The sequence below is a fragment of the Paramisgurnus dabryanus genome, chromosome 10, assembly GCF_030506205.2.
Source record: "Paramisgurnus dabryanus chromosome 10, PD_genome_1.1, whole genome shotgun sequence".
In the NCBI taxonomy this organism is placed as follows: Eukaryota; Metazoa; Chordata; class Actinopteri; order Cypriniformes; family Cobitidae; genus Paramisgurnus; species Paramisgurnus dabryanus.
Window position 1 is genome coordinate 13590940 of NC_133346.1, and position 18682 is coordinate 13609621.

Sequence of the window (18682 nt, forward strand, 5' to 3'; positions counted from 1 at the left end):
GAGTATAGTTTCTAGCCATATCTGCCTAGAAAATCGAAATTTTTTATTTTCTGTCGGTCTTAGTACACGATGTAACTACAGAAGAGTCAAGTTTTAAATAGGAAAAATCTAAACTCTTTGGGTATTTTTGAGCACAATGCTAATGGTCTAATCAGATTCAATGGATTGTGCTAAGCTATGCTAAAAGTGGTAGCGCCAGACCCGGAGATCGGCTAAATGGATTCCAAAACGGTAAAAATCAAATGTTTAACTCTAGGGAGCTGGAAAATGAGCATATTTTCAAAAAAAGTGGAGTGTCCTTTTAAACCAGCTACTGCCACCTTAAATCAGCTAAAACCATGCTACCATGGATTTTTCAGTAGAGACTGCAGATATGCACTATTCGATATTCAGACACAGTTACTTTACTATGTAAAGGTTTACAAAATATTTTGTGTTGTTATTATCTTGTGAAGTCCAGTCATTACGTGGTGATAGAAAAAGTCAATTCTTTGATGTTTCCCGCTACATTGTTATAAATAAAGAGATATACCGCTTTGTTTTTAACAGGTAACCGCAACAAAGAAGAACCCACATTATTATAAAAACCAAACCAATTCACTGTTGTACATCAGCAAACATTGTGTTTCATTCAACCGAGCAAATAGCAAATTAATTACATCTGTGAACTCAAGAAAATGAATGCAATGCTTGAACGCACAAGCTAAATCCAAATTCTGCCACAAATCTGTGTGATACATTAGGTGAGAGGTGGAACAGACAGAGCTTATCTGTAATACATGTGGACAGCATCCAGCCACTGAGGTGGGGGGATGACTTGTTTGACAACAGCAATCCAGCGAGTCCCTTTGTACGAGTCTAGCAAATCTCTCAGACTCGCTTTTCAATAAAATAATAGTTTTGCTATTTCCTGGGTGTTAGAAATTCAAGGAAAGCATTTACTTGGGTTTGTAAGCACATACAGTGGTCAGACCTAGACTGTTTTATAGGAAGCTGGGGCCTTTAACATTGTTAATAAGCTTGACAAAAAGGTTGCCAAGCAATGGCTTCTTTGAACATCTACATCTTATTCATGGCACCTATATAAAATCAACATAGCAGGAAAAATATTCCTCAATTCTTTCAACCAGGGCCCTTTCACAGTGAACGCCAAATTGAATTTATGCAAATTGCAACATCGTTGAACGCCAACATACCTCTTACAAACAAAGACGACTCCCGTTAGAAGCTTTATAAGATGGTTAATGGTTTCATCTATTTAATTACTGAAAAAATTCAGCATCAAAACACAAAATGAAAAGACCATGTTTATCTGACAAATGCAACATTATTTAATTCTTTCCTTAATGTACTAAGCAACAATGTCAACAAAAGTATCTGTAAACTTTTCAGTTTTTTGGGGATTTTACGTAGGCGAGTACATTTACGACTAATGAACGAACTGCCTGCCAAATAGGGGCTGGAGGGAAGCGATGCCCTTTAAAAACGTGTTGCATGCTCGGGTCTGAATAATGTTGCCCTTGCTGTATTTATAATGCACTTCTCCTCGCTTCTCAGTAATAAGCGGTTTGGAAAGGCCAGTGCATGTCTGCTCTTTTATTAAAACAAATGAAAGCTTATTATGACATCAAAATTGAACAGTAAGACCCTCCTCCTCCACATCCTTAAGACTAATGGAGAGCGTGAAAGCAAAGGCCTGTCATTTAATAGCCTAATGTACTATTTAGTTTTTTTTAAAGCCATGATTTTAATGCACAAGGAAAACGGCTGACTTAAGTAACTAATAGATTTTCGCTTTTCTTTACAGATAAAATAATCAGGCCTTCCAAAAGTTTTACGTAACATAGTCATTTTTAATATCCAGGGAAGATGTTATTTACTAAAGGTTATGGTTGAACAGTACTGTAAGTACATTATGAAATATGTGTTATGCATTAGAGCTTGTTTAAACACACTTCTGTATCATTCGTATAGGCGATACCATTGACCTACAAACCAGCAATGTGTCATTACATTGACATTTTCAAGACTTGCCCTGAAAACAGCTGTTTTCAAAGGAAGAAATAATAGCTTGCGTATCTTTGATAGAAACTATAAAGTGTTAAAAAAAGCAAAAGATGACACGATCATCAATTTTTCAGGTCTACTCAAAGTAAAATGGAAATTAGTTTTACCAGCAGTATTTGAACAGGCTTCATACAAAAATTATGCACTGTGACTTCAAAATGACTTTGAAAGTATGAATTATGAACGAGTATGATTCAAAAATTGAAAAGTCTAATGGGCTGCATGTCAAACGTTGTGAATGAACACCTAGTGGATCTTAATTCCCCTCATATATTTTCTAGATGGTGGTCACTTTGATTTGTGAGGTACTCTGATTCGGAGTTGCAGCGGTGCGTGTTGGAGCAGCTGAGAGTTGACATCTCACGGCCAGACAATAAATACTGAAGTATGTTCATTATCTTTGACAGAAAGTCTGAACAGTTACATCTGTGGACAGCGCTCTCCTCCAACTCTATCTCTGGGAATGATGCGTAGCTCTGATCCGTGTTTTAGGAACACATTTCCTGTTGATATAAAAAGAAAACACATTAAACACGATATGCATGGATTAAAGTGAAAAAAATTCTTCTGACTGAAATTTTTTTCAGGCCAAGTCATATTTCTTTAACCAAAACTTAATGTAGGCGAGACCAATAGCATTTTAAGGGTGTATTTTTTGCCATTAATTCCATATTAAAGTCTCCTGTGGCATAAATAGGTAGCTGTAGTTTGCATGGCATTTAAGATGAAGGCGAAACAGCTAAATAACCCACTATATAAAAAGAAAACATGAATATCACCACCTTTAATGAATCTTTTATTAATTATTTATTAATTGTAAATGTATTTATTTTAGCATTTACTAATAATTTTTTAATCAAAGTTGAAACTCTTTACATTAGTGAATGCACCATGAACTACCATCAATTACTGTAATGACATAAACAAGAATTAATAAATGCTTATATATTCTATATTTTTCATTGTTTTTTCAAGTTATATAATGCATTTACTAATGTGAACAAATACAACTTTTTCATATCATATTATTCAGTACACATAAACGAATAATCCAGGGTCTGTTCTGTTCACACAACAGCTTACAGTAACGTTATGTATGAATATAAACCCTGAACGTGTAACTCGAGTTAAACTAGTGTACAATTCGCACAGGATGTCTGTAACCATAGTCACGCCCGCCGACAGGGGGGGACAAACGGGTCTGTTGTCCCGGGCCCAGGGTGGGGAGGGGCCCAGAGGGGGGCCCAGAACTGGGACTTATGGAATAATTGATAAACAATAAAGAAAATATTTGATTCATTTGATTTGAAGTTCAGTACGCTCAAAATGTCCTGTCAGACTCAGCACAAGTCCGGTGCTCAGAAAATAAAAGAAAAGAAGAAAATATAGGCCTTATAGAGGAAAATAGAATTCCTAATTATCCCCATTAGGAATCTGTGGCCGCAGATATAGTCACTGCATCGCGTGTGTTTAGAAGTCTGTGCTGTTTGCTGTGAGGTTTTTATGAGAGAAAGCACAAACTATTTAATATTTAATATGTAAAACTTGAATTTAAAATAAAACTTACCGCGGAGAAGATAATGAATTCGCTATCGTCTCTATTGCTAAGTGACGCGACTATTATTTATTATTTCAAATCCGTTTACAAGATAAATATACATTGTGTTGTTAAACATATGAACTTATCTTGATATAGGCTACATTCATTATGAGAAGCCTTTTCTTTTTACTGTTACACTGTAGACAGTAATATATGTAATTTATATAAAACTCTATGGTCGTGACCAGGGACGTGCACAGGGGGGTTGCTCAGGTTGCCCGGGCAACTGCCCATATGCCCTTCTCGACTCAAGTTGCCCTTCCGAGGTGGAAAAAAATAAATTTTACTTTTACTTTGTTTACACTATGCAGCGTTCCTTCATTACTGTATTTTAATTAATTACAAAATTTGTATTTTATTTTTAAATTGCTATCTTGTGTTTCTGGCGCATTCGCGAATTAATGACTCGTTTGAGTCGAGTCCTTACAAAGTGTTGAAAATAAATGAGTCTTTTGAGTCGATTCTTTACAAAGCGAATGGGCCAAACGTTTAAAATTGGTTCGCGAATCAGTTTGAATGAATTGTTCAGATCGCTGCAAAAACGGAATCGTCCGAAGCTGTTTTACTCGTAACCTATGTAGAAACACGCAGAATATAACCAGTGTTGGGTGACGTGGAAATTAATTTACCAATCTTTTAACTAAAAGCAAAACTTCACACATGTACCCGCCAATACATACACGCGACCTGTTCGTCGTCAGACACAGTTAAACGCGTGCAACCTCCAGAAGCATTGTAGCACAGATTGAAGAAAATCCATCGATGATTGAGATCTGATTCGCTGTATACTGTACTGTATGATGTAAGTGATTCTCACAAAACACACGTGACGTGACATGACAACGTAAGAAAACATGAGTTTTGTCTAAAATCATTTTTATGTAAGTGTAAACTGTCAATGTCCTCAGACCATCTCAGGAGATTTCTAACTTTATACATATGCAAAACTGTTGTCAGTTTACTTGTCTGATATTTCAGCTATAAGCTACATCAACATTGAGACTAGAGTTAATTTGTTAATTTGAAATGCTTGTCTATTCTGTGTTTGTATTCTTTTTGTTTCTGTACTGTTTGTTGCAGTTTTACACATACTGTTCAAGTGCCCTTCATAAATATTCTTCTGTTTGTTGTGTCAAGACATGTCTAAACATTAAAAGATGAACATGTGACAAAACTACAGAATCTGTCACATTATTTTTTTTTAATGGTCACTTAGCTGTGTCCTGATTGTTTACACATGAAAAGCATAAAATGTGTAGGATCAGTTTGATTCACTTATGTGCATTTGTGTACAACATAAGTCAGCATTTAATGCTGTTGTTCTTTGTTGTTAAAGCATGTATGTGTTGAAACATAAACGAAGGTTAATAAAATGTGACATTCTAAACTTCTGACATACTGATATTTATCTTACCAATTTCTGGTCTCCACAGCAAACAGAAAAATCTTGTCTTTACAGTTCTGATACTTATGGAGGGCACTGTATTGTGTGTGTGTGTGTGTGTGTGTGTGTGTGTGTGTGTGTGTGTGTGTGTGTGTGTGTGTGCGTGTGCGCGTGCGCGTGCGTGTGCGCGTGTGCGTGTGTGTGCGTGTGTGTGTGTGCGTGTGTGTGTGCGCGTGTGTTTGCATGTGTATATCTAGATTTATTTTTTCATGAGTAACTAGTAACTCGCTACTTGAGTATTATTTTTATTGCATACTTTTTACTTCTACTTGAGTAATTATTTATTCAGTTACTTGTACTTTTACTTGAGTAAAGTTTTTGGCTACTCTTTCCACCTCTGTTAAAATCTTCATGAATCTAGGCTGAGTTTGCCACGTTTAAGCCTAAATAATCAGACAGATAGCAGCTAGCTATCATAGCTTGCAGACAAGCAGCCTAGGCTACAATTTTTTTGGTAGGCATTAGTCAATGTTTGCTGATTTTAATAAAGACCCTCTTATTCTCAGTCCTTCATATAGGCCGTGAGTTTAAAAAAAAATTAGGGTGGGGGTGCCCTTAATTTAGGTCAGAGCAACTGCCTCTAAAGAATCCTGTGCACGTCCCTGGTCGTGACAGCCCATTGTCCATTATCTGTTGGTTCATGTTGGTCCAGTTTAATTCAGGGTAATCCTTTAATAAAATGTAATTATAAAATATTTTATTGTTTCGTAATATTCACAGCGCACATTCTCTCAGATCGTTTTAAAACATTTTTAATTATTCTGCAAAATTCCGCATAGATTTTGCAAAAGAAATCCGCAGAAATAGCAAAAAATAACTCCTTACACTCCTTATACAGCTGTACTACTCTTGCAGCAATTAAAGCAGTTCAGATTTGTTTTAAATGGCAAAATAGTTATATTTCTTTTTTTATTTACATTTTAGAGTATTTTTGTTTGTTCCAACAAGCGGTTCGCAGCCGACAGCAAGTTGACGACATGTTTGATGAATTGAACTCTCAGATCAATACTTCACTTGTCTATAATAACAACTATATAAAATATATATTTTCAGCATATCACAGTGTTAGTTTAAACGTTTATTATCAACACACACTATTTTTAAAAAGCGGAGGCAGATTGCTCTGCTGCTCGCAGCTGCAACGGGTGCAGAAATAAAAAAATGAAAAGGGCTATAGCTGCAAAACGAAACGAAATAAACATGAAACGAATAAACATGCAACCTGCCTTATCTTACAACTTCGCTATGCATATATATATATGTATTATAGATTATGTCTTGGATGCTGTTTGCATAGATTATGCGCAGTATCCAAGGTTTTAATCTAGTCCTCTATTAATATTTTTCCCGGTGCGCTGAAGGTCCTGCTGTTAAATAAGCAACAGCTGCATTGTAAATGTGTGGCTGGCTGTGCTTATAGCGGACTCGTGCTATAGGTTAAAAGTCTTACTACGTTTGTTTTGCAATCATCGTCAGTCAAAATGTTATTTTAATTAAATTGAAAAATATAAAAAGATGGAGAAGCCTAAATAAGCCCGAAGTCCGCCCAGCTGTGACGTTAAAATTGGCCGAAACCTGACCTGAGGGGTGTAAAAAGGTCGGGTCGGGCTTGGGCTGAAATGCAGGGCTCTACTCTCAGTCGCATTCATTGAGAAAAATGTAATGCATGCTCATCATGAAAGCTCTTTACAAAATAATACCCCTCTGGGCTTTTGGTTCAAAGGCGTGCATGTTTGGAGAAATATTGATTGAGTTTATATGTTTACTTCAAATTTCTAAAGAGAGGAGTAATATTTATTAAATTTTTAGTCCAAACACGGCATAATATTAGCTGAAGTTGTTTTACTGATATTTCCAATAGTCTGTTAATTCATACGTGATTATGATATTTTGTGTCATTAGGAAGATATTTTAAAAGTTTCTGCCTTTTTCACTTGAATTTATTGGTTAAAAGTATACAGCGTCAGTACACTGAAAAAAATGATTCATTGAATTTAATCCGTTTTTTTTTTAAGGTAAGTGGTTGCAATCAATTTATTTAAGCTACATTTAAACAAAAGTTTTATATTTTATTTTACTTTACTAATCTTTTTGTTTAAATGTATCTTAAATAAATTGATTGCAACAACTTACCTTAAAAAATTTATTAAATTCAATGAATCATTTTCTTCAGTGTACTACATTTAAATGTGCAGTGTGTAAATTTTAGAAGCATCTAGTGGTGAGGTTGCAAATTGCAACCAACGGCTCAATCCACTGCTCCCCCCTCGCTTTTGAAACGCATAGAGAAGCTACAGTAAAACATGTCATCGTCAGAGACAACTTAGTAAAAAAAGTTTGTCCGTTAAAGGTTTCTGTAGAAACATGGCGGCACAAAATGGCGACCTCCACGTAAGGGGACCCTCTGTGTATGTAGATAAAAACGTCTCATTCTAATGTAATAGAAAAACATAATGGTTCATTATAAAAAGGTCTTTATACACCCCTGATAATATAGTTTTGTATATTATTTTGCATTTCTGTCAAGAGATCCTTCTAAAAATTACGAACTTCACCTTTAACTAAATGTTTTATACAATGTATAATATGCAATATTCGTGGGTCCTGAATCTGATAATGCCAAATTTCTTGTTACCAGTAAAAAGTAAGGGGTTGGGGGCCCTCTAAGATTATCTTGTCCCGGGCCCAGGCAAGACTGTCAGCTGGCCTGACCATAGTGACAGTTGTTAATTGATGACTGTACCTTTATCAACAAATTATTATGTTACAATAGAGGCAGCGCTGATGTGCTATTTTATGCGCAATGGTTCTGCTGTTTACTTTCTCCTAAGACCTAAATGGTCGTGTTTATACGAGGATACTTGCAAAGACGGGATTTTTGACACATATTTGTATTTAAGCCCAATAAAGTGGCAAAAATACTCACAAGCACAATGAGAAGCGAATGCGCGGCTTACGTGTTCAGCTCTGACACAGAAACAGCGAACGCATTTAACATTAACACTGTTGTTTGTGTTTGAATGGCTTAATATCACTTGTTTATAAAGTGCGGTGCTTAAATATATGTACAAATGTTACGTTTTTTGAGACCACACGCAAATGAAACTGCAAGAACCGACAGGTGGATGACATCAAAGTGCCGCGAGACCATTTCGGAAGCAGTCTCCTCTTATGATTCCTGAAATCGCTCTCACAGGATGTGGATGTCATCTGCCTCTTGGTTCTTGTGGCGCCACATGAAGTTTACCCACAAGTTTAACAAACCTGTTGTATCAGCAACTGGCCTGATGAGCATAGCAGTCAAAAACGGGACGCGGGTGATCACGTACGTGAGAAAATACAGGACCCCTAATCGCAAAGACACGTAAATTACCTGGCGGTTTGGTTTTCTTATCCCACGAACTGAAAGGCTTGCCAATCTTCATCATTTCGCTAAGCCAAGTCAATCTCCATTGGTCTTTTACACCTTTATCAATCGCTAAAACATCGGAGCCTTTCTGCATTACAAGTTTGTCCATGCTAGCTGAAAGTTTTACCTCAGCTTAACGTGATACAGCCAGAAAACCCGGAGTGGATCCGGTGCGTAGTGATTACAGAACGCTTACAGTGGAGAGAGGAACGTGATTTGGCTCCACCCCAGGCTTTGATCACATCCAACTTAAAAAAAGGTGAATACACGTCGTCTTTATTAAAAGTGAATTTAATAATTTTGCAATTGACGGAAATCCGTCTAGCGACGGAAAACTTTAATCCATGCGATATGTCGAAATTCAAACCAAGTGCTGTTTTAAATCACTCATTATTAACAGAAATATGATTTAAGACAGATGTTTTATAATAAAAATTATTAATAGGCAATAAAGGGACCCAGCACACCAATAAACAATGTGCTATGTCAGGTGTGTCTTATGCTACGTACACACCAAATGTGGGGCTTTGCATTACTCGCTTAGATTACTCCTAGGGCTGGGTATCAATTCAGATGTTCCAGATCGATTCGATTTCGATTCACAAGCTATCAAATCGATTCAATTACGATTCTCTATCCAATTTTCGATCAACAAGCTATCGAATCGATTCGATTTCGATACTCAATCCGATTTTCGATTCACAAGCGATCAAATCGATTTGATTTCGATTCTCGATCTGATTTTCGATTCTCGCTTGGATTTTATACTCAATCTCTTGATTCAACTCAATGAATATACATCTATATCTACCCGTTCTCACCAAGATGCGTACAAATGACACGCAGTGTGATTATCGTGCAATAGATACGCCAAATTCCGATTTTGCGTGCATATGATACGCCAGTCCTTCCCATTCACTTATATGGCGAATCGTTTTGTGACGTTTTATTTATCGTTTTCTCATTTGTTTTCTGTTTTTTAAACCATTTTTGCTTGGGTTTAGGGTTAGATTTCACATTTGTTTAAGCAGGTTATTTAATATACAGGTTTCTCTAAGTTTTTAATCTATATTTAAGCCATGGTCGCTTGGAGTTGGGGTTAGAGTTGGGGTTTGGGTTAGGATGTCATTTTTATATAACAAAAAGTTGTTCTAACCCTAAACCCAAGCGAAAATGGTAAAAAAAACAGAAAACAAATGAGAAAACAATAAATAAAACGTCACGAAACGATTCGCCATATAATCGTTTAAATAAATTTAAAACTTTATTAATGAAAATAAATACCTTCCGGTAGCGCCGCCATCTTAGTCGCGCCCACATTCAGGATGAGAGCTTACGCAGCCTACCGAGGCTACTCTGGTGCTGCTCTGTGCCCCCGCCCTCCGAATTTGTCATACGTCACTAAGAAAAGTGTGTACACTACGCTAATACTCTCTCCTGAATACAGAGGAGTCTAAGATGGCGGCGCTACCGGAAGGTATTTATTTTCGGTAATAACGTTTTAAATATGGATATTTCTACAACAACACCGCACGGATTACCCACAGAAGACCTTTGTTTATCATCCTGGAGCCGTTTGGATTTAATTTGTGAAGGATGGACGCACTTTTTTTCGACTTGAAAGTCGTGGACTATGGGTGGACCCCGTAACATTACATTTAATCAACTGAAAGATCTAAAATATTTTCTAAAATATCCGAAAATGCGTTTGTCTGAAAAACGATGGACATATGCAACTCGGACAGCTTGGGGGTGAGTAAATAATGGGTTTAATATCGTTTTTGGCCGAACTATCCCTTTAAGGTTGAAAATCTATTGAAATAAAATATATTTAAAAAATATTGTAAATTATGAAAATTATGTGAAAACACAAAATTTTACATGATTTCTGGGTAAGGAAAGCATCACTCTCTCAATCTCTGCTATGTGCATTGAATAAACCTTTGACTATACATAACTTTTTGAAGTATTAACATCATTCAATTATTGCAAACATCACGCTGTGCACATCTGTGGTATTTCGGTATATTCTGGCGTCCTATTTTAGACATTTGGCAGATCCTTTTATTCAAACTGACTTGCAGTGCATTCAAAATATACGTTTGCACCCTGGGCTTCAATCCCACAATCTTTTTGCACTGTTAAGGCAATACATTACCATTTGAGCTACAGCTGGCTTTCAGCGAGACCCGCTGGGAAAAGGCTATTCTATCCAATTCATATTCATGAGCCATGATGATACGTTTTAGCAGGGGAACAGTGCACTTACATAGGAATTTAGAGAACAGGAGCACTTTCCAAAGTAATAGGAAATCACTCACACATTGTGCAACAGGTATCTCCAACCCTGCTCCTGTATGGTGAGCTACCGTCCTGCAAACTTCAGTTCCAACCCACCTTCCTGTAATTATCAAGCGACCCTAAACACCTCGTTTAGCGGTTTAATTGGTGTTGGAGCTAAAATCTGCAGAACGGTAGCTCACCAGGAGCAGGTATGGAGTTCCCTGTCGTACAACATCTAGAAAACCTGGGACTTCAGTCAAGTCAATTGTGTTTTTCCCTCTACTATTTTTAAATGAAAAATCATCCTATTCAGGTGACTATAGTAGGCTACATTTAGTATGGGACTATATAATACAAACCTGCTTCATGCTGGGAATTCTAGTGAACATGTCATTATTGGCATTTAAGGCCTCAACCCATGACGGGTCGGGTATGATAAAGCATTGTCTATTACCATGCGGTTGCATGCAGCACGGGGCTTAGAGATTAAAAGCCACTGACAGTACACTATTGCGACGGCATATTAGAGATCCTTACAGATTTCGAATAATGGATTACAGAGAAGCAAGACTAGAATGACAAACATCTAAAACATTTAGACGGGTGAAAAATCTATGGGGAGTGATGTAATTGAAGCATGCATTCTTAAAGCACATCATCAATATTCATAAAGTAATATGTGAAATTTCCGCGCAAGGCCTATTGGTGCGAGTCATCGGATGCCTCAAAAGGTCCCGAGGCAGGCAGGCAGACAAACAATTTCAGTAAACAGAAGCGAGTCTCATGCATTCGCTTGCAGGAGATTATGAAGGACAGGCAGGAAAATGGAACAATATCGGTCATGCATCTAAACGTCTGCAAGTTAGATGAGATGTTTTATTTGGGAAGATGGATGTGATAAGGCGAGGGGAGCAGGATGGAAATATTGAATGGCTAAAAATGAGTTGCATCGGCAGTCGAACAGACAGAACAAACGAACCTCCATTTGCACATTAAAAGGACAGAGAAATCATATATTTGGATACATCAAAGCAATTTATTGCATATGCTGATTGAAAGCAACTACACCGACCTGCTGTCTGTGCGGGGTTGATTCCGATGCCATCTACACAAACAAATCATTAAACAGATCATCAACACAATGTTAATACATACCCAAAACAATCATTCATAAAGACAATCAATAAATCAGACTGATTGGAAACTGCACAACACACCCATGATGGGGGCGATGCACCGAAACGCTGAACAATCACAACTCTAACAATCTCATAACTGGCCTGTTCTCACCAGAGGAATGAGTTATTTCTGTTTATTACTTGTTTGATAGTTATTACTTAAGAACCCACAAAGCAGCATTATGTCTTGTATTAATGCATACAATAAAAAAAATATATCCCCAAGACAGGACAACTGTTTGCCAGATCACAATTTTAAGAGATGGGATTTTTTAGGGATGCACCGATAGGATTTTTTTGGGGCCGATACCGATTTAAACAGACAACTTCTGGCCGATACCGATATTAAACACTTGTATACAATACTATACAGTTGGTCTATTAGCTAGTTTATTTCTGCATCAAATTATTTTTACTGAACATGGATTGGATCTAATTAACATTCAACTGACCAAAATAATAAGAGAGGCACAAATTAAGCTAAAACAAATATAATAAGACAGCATGACAACCTTAAAAGGTGGTTTATGCTATTCAGCATTTATTTTATTAACAACATTAACTCATTTTTTTTTTTACATATAATGGATTTCTTTATGCAGTTAATTAATAAACAATCGGTATCGGCCTTTCTTGTGCTATTGCCGATATGCCGATGGTTTCAAATTCATCAAAAATTGGCCGATAAATATCGGTGGCCGATACATCGGTGCATCACTAATTAGATCTCCTCTTCTTAACAAAAGGCAAATTCATGTTCAAGCACAAATGATTTATGAGTTTAGAATGGTTTTGGTTTTATTGAAATCCCTACTCTGAAGTATATGACTATAACAATATAAGTACCTTATATGTATACAGAAAAAAATTGTGAATAGAGGAATAAACAAAGGCATATGGGGATTAGATATTAATATTTATTTAAATCATGCTAACTTCTTACCGTTTGTGATGATAGCACTTGTGGCTGCTGGCACTTTAAACTTGAGAAAAAAAAAAGAGTGAAAGTTTATTGCATCCATCAACATCCAGACATCACACATAAACAATCGTCCTGCAATTCTTTCAGGATGGGGAAATCCAATTTGAGTCAAGTTCACGTCAGGTTGTTTTAAAGTGTTATGGAGCGAAAGCTATCATAAGCATGAGTTACTGTAAAAGCTCTCTGGGCTGAGCTCGAAGAAACTGTCACTGTCGATCACAAAGAGGTGCTTATAATAAAAACTGTGGTGAATTTGTTTTGAAAGGGTTTGGGGAAACTCTCTCTGTGTCCTAAAGGCATTCCTTTACATTTGAACGGCACTGATGAGGAGCGCAATACTGCAATAGCTGTCTGGATTAAATACTGTTTGCATGGGATTAGTATTACCTGGTGACCTTTAGTGATTTGTAATAATTGCAGAGGTTGTCTGTGATCTTAATCCCATGCGAATCTGCCATGTCTGTAATTGGTAAAGATAAAAATTTCCCCACAAATGACCTACCATATTTCACCGAACACCGAGGTCCTGTGATAATATTAGTCCCGTGCGAATTGGCATCTCTGTAATTTGGCGGGCGCCGGGGTCGTATATCATTACCTGTGTGCTTGTTTTTTTTGGTTTTCTCTGTTTCTGGGCCTCTCGCACTCCAGCTGTGGATCGCAAATACAGAGACACATCCCTCTGCTTTTTATGGCTTTCCTTATGAAAGTTGAGGAATTTATCATACATATTTTAGATTTTGTATATCAGTCTCTTCTCGTCCATGTTTGATGATGATTAATATTTAAAAAATGTGAGGAACTGTCATTATTTGAGATCTTGTAAGTTTAGGCAGAGCTGTCAGGCGCAACATCGCAAAACCTTTTCTAATTAGAATCCACTGACGCTCGATGTGGCGCTTCGTGACCCGACTGATTGGGACAAAAACTCTGATTAACATGGAAAAAATTCCTTTTACAGCGTGTCACAGTGTTGTGTGTATAGGAGAAGGTGTTACACAAAGCCTCAACATCATACGCGGGAGATAAGTCAGTAATTGTGAGTCAAATCACAGGCTGTGCTTATCCCGTGCAAAGCGGCCATACGAAAATCAGATGTAGGGGTGTAATTTCTAAATCACACAAGGTCCCAGATAATACTAATCCTGTGCGAATAGTACTTTAGTCACCAAAATGCATTGAGTTAACTTATGCTCCAATGAACATAACAGTAACAGACATAAGATGACAAGATGATGGATGAATAGCAATGCTAAGTGTTAATTGAGAATAGAAAGATATCATATGTTGTAAATAATTTGTTGTTGTTGATTAAATTTTACATTCACAAATGTAAATTTTGTAAAACTTCTCCACGTTTTGTAGTGTTTAAGAAGGAATTTGCAATATATTTGAAGACATTAAAAAGTATGAAAAGTCCTAAAGCAAGATATTTATGTACTTTAATACAGGATTTTGATTTAGGAATGTGAAATCCCCCTACTACGCTGTTTTTTTTCGATGTATTTTTTTTCTTTTCTTTTCTTTTATGTATTTATTTACTTTTATTTTTATTTTTTTACTTGTTATGTACTGAAGATGAATGTTAATTTAGTCTTTGTATGTAAATCTCAGTCTTATTTTGTAATTCTCATAGTTATAAATGCCTTTTTGTATCTTCTTTCAAAGCTTTGAATAAAAAAAAAAATCATTTTCTGGAGTTTAAGTATTTTTTTGTGTCAACTGTTTTTTATTTAAATAAATAAAGATTCAACACAATCTTAAGGCAGGCAATTTGTACGTGTTTAACAAGGTGGCTAATTCGTACTACATTCGTACATTTTTGTACACTGAAAAAATGATTCATTGAATTTAATCAATTTTTAAAGGTAAGTGGTTGCAATCAATTTATTTAAGCTACATTTAAACAAAAAAGATTAGCAAAGTAAAATAAAATATAAAACTTTTGATTAAATGTAGCTTACATAAATTGATTACAACCACTTACCTTAAAAAAAAATTATTAAATGCAATGAATCATTTTTTTTCAGTGTATGATTTACTTTTGCCCCTGTGTCTATGCGTTTAAGGTTGCCCTTTCATTATTGGTTTTTATGATAATTGTATGTTTTTGTATGATTCACTTTTGTACAAATTCCTACAAATGAGCAAACTCATAAAATGCACACAGATTTTTGTGTGATCAGACTGGAAAGATAACATAACTTTGAAGATCATCAAATAAGAGGGAAATAATGCTGAAAATAACTCTGTGTTTCATAAATAAGCTTTATTATTCTTTTTGGTTTTCACTTTACACATTACATCTAACACATTACGTCTACCTATTTTGAGGCTGTCAGATTTGGCATTTCATTATTTTAAGAAAAAAGCAGCGAGCCGAGCTAAACTGCAACATCACTCTACCATGCCTTGGATCTGCATGCTCTGAATATAGCTTTGAAACATAAATGCCAGTGTACTCGAAAATGACCCCATACTGGCCAATTAACTCTTTCCCTGCCATTGATAAGTTAACTCGTCAATTGATCATCGCTCTGAATCGAATTTCTATCAGATGTCTCTCACAAAAACGCACTGATCTCAGCTTTCTGCACAAAATTTGGTGTTTTTGAAGAAACCTAAGAGTGCAAATGAAGGTAAGATGAAACAGAGGGTCTGGCCTTTCATTTGATATATTGTATGTTTCTATATTTAAAGAAGAACATTTTCTGGAAGTGTTAAACTTTTGTGAAAATCATAAAAAATTATGGTGCTGGCTGGCAACTTTTTTTTAAAGCGCTGGCGGGGAAAGAGTTAATAGTCCTGTCTATTCAACTATACGTCACTTTTAGATGTCTGATTTTAATTAAAGTATAACATTCTTATTGTTGGTGTGGTATTGCTATCACACAAAGTGTTTGACTAAATATATATTTTTCAACCCAAATTTGGATGCAGGTGAATTCCTACGAATCACTTGCTGGCAGTTAGTGCTATTATTGAATCTGCAATTTTATTGGACTTTGAAGGTAATTAACAGTTTTAAGTGTTTATGCATTGATCTTGCTCTGATTTAACAAGAGACTGTGGATTTAAGTTTATAAAGAGTATTTAAAAAAAAAAAAAAAGGGAAAAAAATACTTGAAGATAGACACTTGATATTAAACCTACAGGACTAAAGAGATAGTTCATGTCAACCCTGTGACATGTTGTGAATTAATGATGCGCAGGTCATCTCACAACCCACGGGTCACCCGGGTAAAGAAATTGTGGATTTATATGTGGGGCGGGTAATTAAAAACAAAATAAAAAAACATGTAGGTTGCGTGCAATTTCCTATTGCCTATATAATGCATTTCTGAATACATACTTTCATATTTTATTAGGTTCTTTGATAAGGTTACAATATGTAGGCCTACATAGAAATGTAACTTGCGTGATGTCCCCAAACCTTTGGCCTCACATCACAAAGCACCAAGCCGCTTCTGCAACCAGCAACAACAACAAAACAGATGGAAATATAAAAGTAAAGACGGAAGACGGAAGACGAGATGCAAAGTAATTAAGGTCGGGAATTTACATCATTAAAAAAAAGAAGATCAAGCTGCAAAATCTAATGTAGAGGTATTTATAGTTCTTCTATACAGATGAATACAAAAGCTGCATTGTGAATGTTGAAAATGTTAATCATTATCCTATCTTGCTATAAATATGACCATGCTGGTTTCTATCGTTCATAAGCGTATGTTGTTGCCAGGTTACATGCACTGTTTTCATTTACATTACAATGCCTAGTATGTCTATTTAATGCCGCGGGTGCGGGTTGTAAAAATAGATACAGTGGTGTGGGGCAGGCTGGGGCGGGCCAAATCATTTCATAAAAGCGGGACCCGTCGGTTAGAAGAAACCCTGACCTGTGCATCACTATTGTGAATTATTGTATATGGATTGGATTTTCTACCAATTTAAAGTGATTGCTCAGAATTTGGCAAATATAAATGAGATTTATTGTTTTTTGCATAAACCATCCTACATAATGTAAAAGAACATTATGCAAAAACACAGCCTTAATATATTTAATATTGACTGAGTAAGGCCGTATAAAAGATCAAAATCATTATAAAAATCAATGATTGAAATCAAACTTTGATGCTTCTAATCTCATAATTACATTTTAAGACTGGACTTTACACAAAATTATGGGTTATTTTCAACCTGAGTTAAATTACTGTACATAAGGTAAATCAACTCACCTCTTCTGCTGCAAATTTCAAAACCGCGGTGAAGGGTGTGCTCTCAGGTACACTTAATCTGAAACACAGATAAGACGACGCATACATCATTTGGTTTGATTTATAAACTTGTTTCCTTATGGGGACCTCAAAATGTCTCCATAAGGTCAACAAAACACTGGTATTCCTATCTTCATGATAATTACCAGGCACAGACGCAGAAAAAAAAGTGTTTCCAGTTTCATGAATCATCTTAAAAACAACAACAACTACAAAAAAAAACATGGTCATGTGGAACATCAACCAAACTCTCAGCCAGTATTACAGATGCTCAGGTACATCAGGCTGTTTGAATGACACTTGATAGCAGACCACTTATTCTGTAATGTGTGTCTGGAACAGCATGTAGCCATCATAGTGCAAAGTTAACACTGTTCAACTATCAGACAGCATGACATCGGTAGATTACCACACATTACTATAATTAAAATCAATCTAGCATAAACAGATTGACAACTTTTGTCTCTTATTTCAAAATGTTCTCAGTAAAACGTTGTACAACTCAGCATTAACCCTGGTAGAATAAAGAAAAAATACTGCTCACAACCGAAATAATCTGACAGCTGGCTGGTAAAGACAACAGTGAATTATTCTTTCATAATACATCGAATCAAATAAACAAATGCTTAAATCAATGCTTAAACCGTAAAAGTAGAAGTATACGTAGTGTTAACTGATCTTTCACTTACACTTTATAAGGTAACCGAGGGTCCGAAGTCAGAGTGATTTTAAACGTTACTTTCGACCTAACAGAGAGAAAGGAAAATATTAACTGGTCTGCATATAAATAATAATAATAATACAGAACAGGTTGTTATATGATAAATTATCATACTTACATCTTCCAGATTTGTATGAGAACAGCCGCACACTGTTTACTCAGACCCGGAAGTCACAGTAAGGCGGCGATGTAACACGTCATCGGATGGATGGACCGCTATCTTTAACTTTTCTCTTTTTTTCTTTTTTAACAACCTTTAATGTGATTTATTATGTGAAATTGAGATATGTATAATTGAAAAAGTTATTTTAAAGTCATACATATATTAATACGCAAAACAAAAATACGTGTATTCGTCTAGTTCATTTTAAGCAGGCAAGTTTCAAGGATACCTCAAATATTTTTACCGTAAAGTGTGTATTCAACGCGCCGTTTAACATTCACAGACTTACCATTAGGCCAATAATGCAAATACTGTTTTTTTTAATAAGATGTTATTGTGTTCTTGTAATCTTATTGTGTAACCTTTATGTATTATTTATACATATTATGTACACTTATGCATGTTTTGCTGCCGTCACAGTTTACATAGTGTCATCATAGCACTAATAAAAATACTGTGGTAGTATTTTTACTATAGTAAACTGTAGTAAAATTCCTATATACAAGTTTAACCACATATACTAACCTTACCATCGTAAATAGTACTAAAGTAGTAAATACT

General features: G+C 35.8%; 1 protein-coding gene across 1 annotated transcript; it reads right to left on the bottom strand.

Moving 5' to 3' along the window:
- Positions 1-1229: 1229 nt before the first annotated feature.
- ufm1 (ubiquitin-fold modifier 1) lies at positions 1230-18192 on the bottom strand. Its single transcript, XM_065257826.2, has 6 exons — positions 18077-18192; positions 17927-17983; positions 17199-17256; positions 12925-12964; positions 11876-11908; positions 1230-2570 (listed from the first exon to the last, which is right to left on the bottom strand). Coding segments are annotated over exons 1-6 (273 nt in total). The 5' UTR covers positions 18079-18192; the 3' UTR covers positions 1230-2487.
- Between the last annotated feature and the right edge of the window lie 490 nt (positions 18193-18682).